The following is a 7,987-nucleotide window of genomic DNA, read 5'->3' as shown; positions in this document are numbered from 1 at the left end:
GTGTTGAGATATGCTGATATTAAGAAGATAGAGAACCATTTGGTTATTCGCGGGTTTATGCCAGATTATAACATTTGGTACTGGCATGGTGAGAAACTACATGTAGATCGTTCGTCACAAGAGGATGTCTTGGAGGAGGACACATGGCCTCTTACTTTTGAAAACAGTGATAGCGATGAAAGTGTTGAGGAAGATCGCATTAGTGAGATGATGGACGGGTTAGGTGATCATGTGCACGAAGGATCTCGTATGTATGAGAATGTCAGCAAAGCTGCTGAGATACAGTTATAACCTGGTTATACTAAATATTCCAAGCTTTCAGGGATGTTGAATTTATTCAACATAAAAACGCTAGGTGGTTGGACTGATGAAAGTTATGATTTGTTGTTGGAAAAGCTACATGACATTCTTCCAGACGAGAATGACATTCCCAAGTCTACCTACTATGCCAAAAAACGGATGTGTCCACTAGGTTTAGAGTACATCAGGATACACGCATGTCCTAATGATTGTGTGCTTTATCGGAAGGAGTATGAAAATCTTGATGCTTGTCCAAAGTGCGGCGTATCGCGCTACAAGCGTAAGGGTTCAAACCCCAATCGCAAGAAGTGGCCACCGGCTAAGGTGTTATGGTATCTTCCAATAATACCAAGGTTTAAGCGCCTATTTTCAATTAAGGAGGAGGCAAAAAACTTGGTGTGGCATGATGAAGGGAGGAAGAAAGATGGGAATATTAGACATCCTGCTGATGCTTTGCAGTGGAAACATATTGATGAAACCTTTCCCGAGTTTGGTAAAGAGGCTAGGAACCTAAGACTTGCATTAAGTACAGATGGGATGAACCCATATGGCACTCTTAGTTGTCAACATAGCACATGGCCGGTTCTTTTGTCGATTTATAATTTGCCTCCTTGGTTGTGCATGAAGCAGAAATACATTATGCTGGCTCTCCTAATATCTGGGCCTAAACAACCCGGTCATGACATAGATGTCTACTTGGCACCCCTCATTGAAGATTTGAAATTGTTGTGGGAAGAAGGTGTTCCGGTGTTTGATGCAGATACAAGTACAACCTTTACACTTCGTGCCATGATTTTTTGCACCATAAATGATTTCCCGGCGTATGGGAATTTGTCAGGGTATAAAAACAAAGGAGAGAAAGCATGCCCGATTTGTGAGGAGGAAATGATACCCCAACGATTGAAGCATTGTGGAAAAAATGTGTACATGCACACTAGAAGGCTCCTTCGTCGAGATCACCCTTATCGTAATAAGAAAAAAGAATTCAATGGGCATAAGGAGAAACGTACTATTCGTGAGCCTTTAACGGGAGTAGAATTGTATGAAAAAATCAAAGATGTGGAGACAATTTACGGGAAGCACAACACACCCACGACTAAGAAGGGTTTCCTTTGGAAAAAGGTGTCTGTATTCTGGTCTCTTGCTTATTGGAAACACCTGTCAGTTAGACATTGTCTTGATGTCATGCACATTGAAAAAAATGTATGTGATTCAATCATTGGTACTTTGTTGAATATGCCTGATAAAACAAAGGATGGGCCCCATGTTCGGAGAGATATGAAGCTTGCCAATATTCGACCAAAATTATGGCCCTATGATAATTCCAAAACAAAAAAGTCATTTTTACCTCATGCTGGCTACACATTGAGCAAAGAAGAGAAAAGGATATTTTGTGAGTGTTTGCATGGGATTAAGGTGCCTACAGGGTATTCGTCGAATATTAAGCGGTTAGTTTCAATGAAAGATAAGAGGTTGATCGGCATGAAGTCCCATGATTGTCATGTTATGATGCAAGTGATCCTACCAATTGCACTTCGAGGGCTTCTCCAAAAACATGTCAGGCATACTATTGTCCAACTTTGCCTTTTTTTCAATGCCATTTGCAGTAAGGTAATTGATCCGAAAAAACTTGATGATATGCAGACTGATGTTGTTGAAACATTATGCAAGTTGGAGATGTGTTTTCCACCCTCTTTTTTTTGACATAATGGTTCACTTAATTGTCCATCTAATATGGGAGATCAAGGAATGCGGTCCTGTTTTTTTGCGATGGATGTACCCGTTTGAAATACACATGGGGACTTTGAAAGGTTTGGCAACAAATAAAGCAAAACCCGAAGGTAGTATTATTCGAGGTACCATTGAGCAGGAGGCAGGAAACTTTTGTGCCGTGTTCTTGGCTAAAGCTAAAGAAAGTGGAGTTCCAATATCTCGTCATGAGGGAAGACTTCAAGGTAAAGGTACAATTGGCCGCAAATTGGTCAAACCTCCATATGATAGATTCCAGGAAGCTCACCGTTATGTTCTCCAACACCTTTCAGAAGTTACTCCTTACGTAGAAAAACATCTCACTGAATTGAAAAGAGAGAATCCAAAAATTGGGCAATATGCATTGATGAGACAACACAATCGTTCATTTGTTGCATGGTTTGAAAACCAAGTGCGAAACGAAAGGAGACAAACAAATAATAATGTTTCTGAAATGATTAGATGGCTTGCACGAGGTCCTCCATTATTTGTGAACACTTACGAAGGGTACGACATCAACGGATATTGTTTCTACACTAGTCGTCAAGATGACAAGAGTGTACAACAGAATAATGGTGTTATGGTGGTTGCATCTTCTACCGAATACTCTAGCGCCAAGGATATTAGACCAATTGATGCAACACAAGCATATTATGGGGTAATTCAGGAGATATGGGAGCTAAATTACGTCTATTGCACAATTCCTTTATTTCGATGTCAGTGGGCTGACAATCGACGTGGTCAGAAAATGGATGAATTATTTGGTCTTAGTTTGGTGGACTCAAGTCGATTTACTGATACCGAGGAGCCCTTTGTTTTGGCATCTCATGCGAAACAAATTTTCTACGTCCAAGACAACATTGATCATCAGTGGCGTGTTGTTGCTCAAGGAAAGAGAAAAATTGGTGGTGTCGAAGATGTTGTTGATGAAGAAGAGTATGATCGATTTGATGACACCCCGCCTCTATCTATTGGTGTTCAACCTCTAGGAGATGGGGAAGACATTGTTGATGATGGAGACTATGATCATGAAGAAGGAGTATATGTTGATCTTGATATATAATTTGTCAGATATTATATATGGTGTTATTTAGACAAAACGTTGTTAGCATAGTCCTTTAGCTTTTCTTATTTAGTTGGTGTTTATCACTGAAGTCAGTTTGGTTAATGTCTTATTTTGCAAAAACTTTGAGTTACTTTAGACATCGATTTGATGATATAGATTAGTGTGGTTTTGTTTTTCTTTGTAAGTTTTTGTCCACCGGATTTACTTTACATGCCTTCATCACGGATTCTGTTTTTTAAAACATTTTTCTGAATTTCACTTTCTGTACTTTTAGTTAATTGATAAATTCTCAGGGTTAATTTATCATGGTCAGTTAACCTTATTCATAATTGGTAAGTGTCCTTGTACTTTTTATTTAGATTCGTTAAACCAACAACTTGTCCAAATTATCTCATCTATATGGATTCGTTTAACTGATGGCTGAATACTTTGGTTGTATAGTTTAGCTAACTTCGGTTGTATACTTGCCAGAATTAGTATGGCTGTTGAACAAAGTCAAGAGCAAAGATCAGCGGAACAAAGTCAAGATCAAGGATCCGCTAAACAAAATGTACCATCTAAGAAGAGGAGTAGGGGTCCATCAAAGGGGGTACAGTCAAGTACGCCTATGTTCCTAGAGTTTAATGCTTTTGATTTGCCTTGTGGGGATTGGGAAGCTGCCTACGGGAAACAAATTGGCACTTGTGCTAAGAGAATTGATATAAATTTCAACGAATATTCGAAGATTGATAAAGTTGACAAGGACAACTTATGGGAGGAGACAAAGGTATGAATTTTTTGTCTTAATTAACTTAGCTCGTGCATTGATTTATTGTCTTAATCAGCGTACCTCATTGCTGAACCGGTAAAATCCCATCCACTGTCTTAATTAACTTAACAAAATGCATACTGATACCTGTCAGTGTGAGGGGAGAATCTGAGATAAACGTACCTCTTTTCTTCTCCTCTCCTGTCAGCTGACCAGTCAAACCAATCCAAAACAACTGACCTACTGCAGCACTGAAAATAGAAGTAAGAAGAACGAGCCTATCAAACCAGTCTACCCCACATTCAGCCAATGTTCTCCTCTTCTCTTCTCCAAATAATTTGGTTTTTGTTTGACTCTATTCTGTTTCATTTAAAATCGGGTAGTATCCTATATCAGTTTAAATGTACGGTTTGAGGTAGTGGATGCACGTAGATCATGAACTGATCTTTCCTTACTCGGGTAGTATAAAAGATGAGTTTAAATAAAAATTTGCATGATTTCAGTACCCATGAACTGAACTTTTTCACAATGATGAAGTCTATTATGAACTTATTTCTCGCTCTTAGTTGACTTGGTGTAATTCTGTACTTTGCTATAAGGACTCGGTGTATTTATATACATTTGAATCGGATATATCTAGCAGTTAGATATATCTTGCTGCAAATGCTTGCATTACTTGAGAATATACCTAAGAATAATTATCTGGTTAAGTTTCATCTAGGTTTTCAGACTAGAGTATAACATTTGAATCAGATATATCTAGCAGTTAGATATAACTTTTTCACAATCTAAGAAACTCAAGCCCTCAATCAACTAACATGAGAAATAAATGTTCGGATTCACAACAACAATAAGAAACCAAAACAAAAAGGAGTATAAAATGCAGCAACAACAACTTAGGAATGCTCAAAACTCAATGACAAGTAACAAAATTAATCTCTACCAATCCGCAAAACACATAGAAAGAGAGAGAGATAGACAAGAGAGGAAAAAAAAAAGACCAGAATCAAGAGAGTCCAGGAAAGCACGGTAATACGGCGAGAGGTGGTAGCATCAAAACATCAGTTTGCCATCACAGGGAAGACTTGAGAAGTGAGAAATGGTTTCGATGATGAATTCCGGAAATATCGAGACTTTTCCTCAAATTGTAAATGATCCCAAAATGAAGATGCCAATTAGCTCTATAATGATTTCCTTCCCTTATGCAAAGTTGTTTATTATTATGTAAGATGAGCTGTACTTTTTCACTTCAATTTGGAATTTTCATGTAGTTTTGTGTTTTGTTGTTTGTGTGTTTAATTAAATGGTTAGTGTCTATTTATTTGACAGCGAAAGTTTCACATTGAGGATCCAACTAGTGAGAAGCAAAAAAAGTTTCATAGCGCTGTGGCTGCACGATTCAAATGCCATAAGTCAAATTTGAGGTCTCGTTTTATCACTTTAACAAACCCGTACCCACCAGATTCTCCAAAAGCACACATGAAGCCATGGGAAGTGTATGAAGGTTACTTCACGGAGGATCAGTGGACGACCTTTGAGATACATAGTAACTTGCCAGAGTTTCAGGTAAATATTTAACTTGCCAGAGTCATCATAGTATGTTTTGCTATTCCCAGTTATTGTTGTTGTTGTTGGTATTAATATGTTGTGTGCGTCTGCCAGAGCAAGACTGCCATTGTTAGCTTATTCATTAGAATCATTTACATACAAGTTTTCCAGCAGATTGCTATCACCTGTAGAAGTTCTTCGCTGTACTGTAAAAAAAGTTCAGTCTGAAGTTCATGTAAAGAACTCAGATATTCCAAGCAACCAGGTAACTCAAATTACAGTAAACTCACAAACAGGGAAGAGAGGGTATCTGATTATATTAATGATAAAGCTTAAAGCTTGGTTACACTAGAGAACATTCGAGAGGTTCTCACTCTCCCAACAACCAAAATACTCTCAAGATGATTTCTGTTCTCCCCCCTTACTTATTTATACCAAAAAGCTAATAAAAAGACAAAGCAAGTACAACTATAATTGTAATAGGACAAAAAGCTTTAAAGACTCCAAGGCTGCATCCACTAACTGGTTCCTCTCCTCTACACTGCTTTGCCCCCTGCTGTTTCTGATTCCTTGTTGGCCTTTTCTGATTCTTTGTTGTTCTGAAATGCTGGCTGCCTTTTTCCTCTTCTTCTGTATGTCAGTAAAATAGGGCGGTTAGGTGGATGTATAGCAGTTCAGCCACAGACTGTGAGTGTCAGATGATAGGGAAAGTTACTTAGCTGATGTTCACTTTCTTAATCTCTTATGCTAATTGTTAGCTTTGTTTCCTTATTCAACAGGTCAAAAGTGAAAAGGGAAAGGAAAATGCAAAGTTAAACAAATGTCGCCATCACTTAGGCCAACATAGTTATCAAAGGGCCCGGAAAAAATGGAGTCAGCAAAAGAGACTTGAAAAGAGACTCCCCGCCATATCAGAATCATCAACGACTGTTTCTTAGCAGAGTACTATCTCAACCAATTCCGATTTTGATAAACGCTCTGTGGAATAGCTTTTAGCGCATGAAAAGCCGCAGCCAGATGGAACGTGGGCTATTGTCCCCAAAGGTACAGAGACTATTCACATTGCTAATCTAGTTGTAAGTGGTGCATAAAACATCATTTTTACATTACGAATGACTTTGATTGTGTAAATGGGAATTTTTGTTCGCAACTTGTGTGAGAAATCACAAACCACGGTTGAGCAATGTAGCCGTGCTAAGATTTTTTTAATGTTCTATTTTATTGTTAAACTTCTGTTTAGGAGTTGCATTTCGGAATTTTGATAAAGAAACTTCTGCTACACCTAGCTTGCTGCATATATATATATATATATATATATATATATATATATATATATATATATATATATATATATATATTACGATTAATAGCCATTCTAACCCTTATTACTTGTTGCTAGGAGGATCATTTGCAAAAACAGGCCAAAGAGCGAGAGGAAGGGGTATATAAACCATTAGAGCGGGGTGTTGATGCCCTTACCATGGCTCTTGGGAAAAAGGACCACCGTGGATTTGTCAAGGGACTTGGTGGGTGTGGGATTGGTGTAGGCTATAAGCAAGCATTTGGGCCGGTAGATCGGAAGGCTAAAAAGACGACCCATAGTGGTGGTTCACTAGAAGAGTTAGAAGAGATGAAAGCTAGCCTAACTCGAGAATTTGAAGCAAGGCTAGAAGAGAAGGTGCAAGAAAGAGTTCAGAAGGTTTTTGATTCATTTTTGCAAGGCAGGGCCAGCGGTACCGAACAACATATGACCAGCTCTGAAAAGCCAAGCAATGATCTTCAGGAGGAGCCACAAAGCTTGTCAAGTCCAGTAAAAAAAGACCCTCGGTTGGTAGAGGTAAGCATTTCTTGACAGAATTTATGAGTTATTTGGATCAAAAGTTATTGGGATCAAATTAAAATGCCAACACAACATCACATTTCACAATTAATCAATACCAATAAGAATTCACACCTCTTCCTATGCTGGAAATAAGCACTTCAACGGACTCTTTGACAATACATTTTTTGGTCAAAATCATGAAAATTTATCATAAAACAACCAAGTTTGCAGGCTATTTGTTCTGTTGTTATAGTCTGCTGCTATGGGTTGTTCATTGCAGCTGCTACTTCTATTGTTTGTTGGATGCTGCTGTGTTTCTACAGTTTGTAGTGTGAGTTTGCGTTTTTGTAGCCATCATCTGCATATAATGTTAGTGAAAGTCAGTCATCAGCCAAAAATGCTTAATGATTCAACCACAAACAGTGGCAGCCAACACAAAGGCACAAAGCTAAAGATCTGTCACACTTCTCTGTTTAACATAATAACAGGGTACGCTCAGGCTAGTTAATGTGTGCAGGCTAATCTGTGCTTAACATAATAATAGGGTATGCTATCTACTTTCATTCCGAAACAGCATTTGAGTGTGGATCTCTTAAAATCTGGACCAATGTCTGTTAGTCTCACCACTTCTACACGCCTTCTCTGTAGCTCTTACAGGAATTGTGCTCAGAATTTAGAATGAGGGGGTAAGTCAGTCCATCTACCTTTTCTAATTTGTACCTTATGGCAGTAAAACCTTTGAATTTGAACTAGA

At 38.3% G+C, this 7,987-nt stretch overlaps 1 protein-coding gene across 1 annotated transcript; it reads left to right on the top strand.

Moving 5' to 3' along the window:
* Positions 1–324: 324 nt before the first annotated feature.
* Positions 325–2,004, top strand: LOC110775921 (uncharacterized). The gene has a single exon (XM_021980519.2). It carries the CDS (start codon positions 325–327, stop codon positions 2,002–2,004), a length of 1,680 nt encoding a protein of 559 aa, XP_021836211.1.
* Positions 2,005–7,987: the final 5,983 nt, after the last annotated feature.

The sequence above is a fragment of the Spinacia oleracea genome, chromosome 2 (genome assembly GCF_020520425.1).
Source record: "Spinacia oleracea cultivar Varoflay chromosome 2, BTI_SOV_V1, whole genome shotgun sequence".
Classification (NCBI taxonomy): domain Eukaryota; kingdom Viridiplantae; phylum Streptophyta; class Magnoliopsida; order Caryophyllales; family Amaranthaceae; genus Spinacia; species Spinacia oleracea.
Note: the sequence above shows the minus strand (reverse complement) of the source record. Positions and strands in the feature narration are given on the sequence as shown.

What these genes read in the sequence shown, in the direction of transcription:
- LOC110775921 (XM_021980519.2), top strand. Translation starts at nt 325, where the DNA reads ATGTTGAATTTATTCAACATAAAAACGCTAGGTGGTTGGACTGATGAA.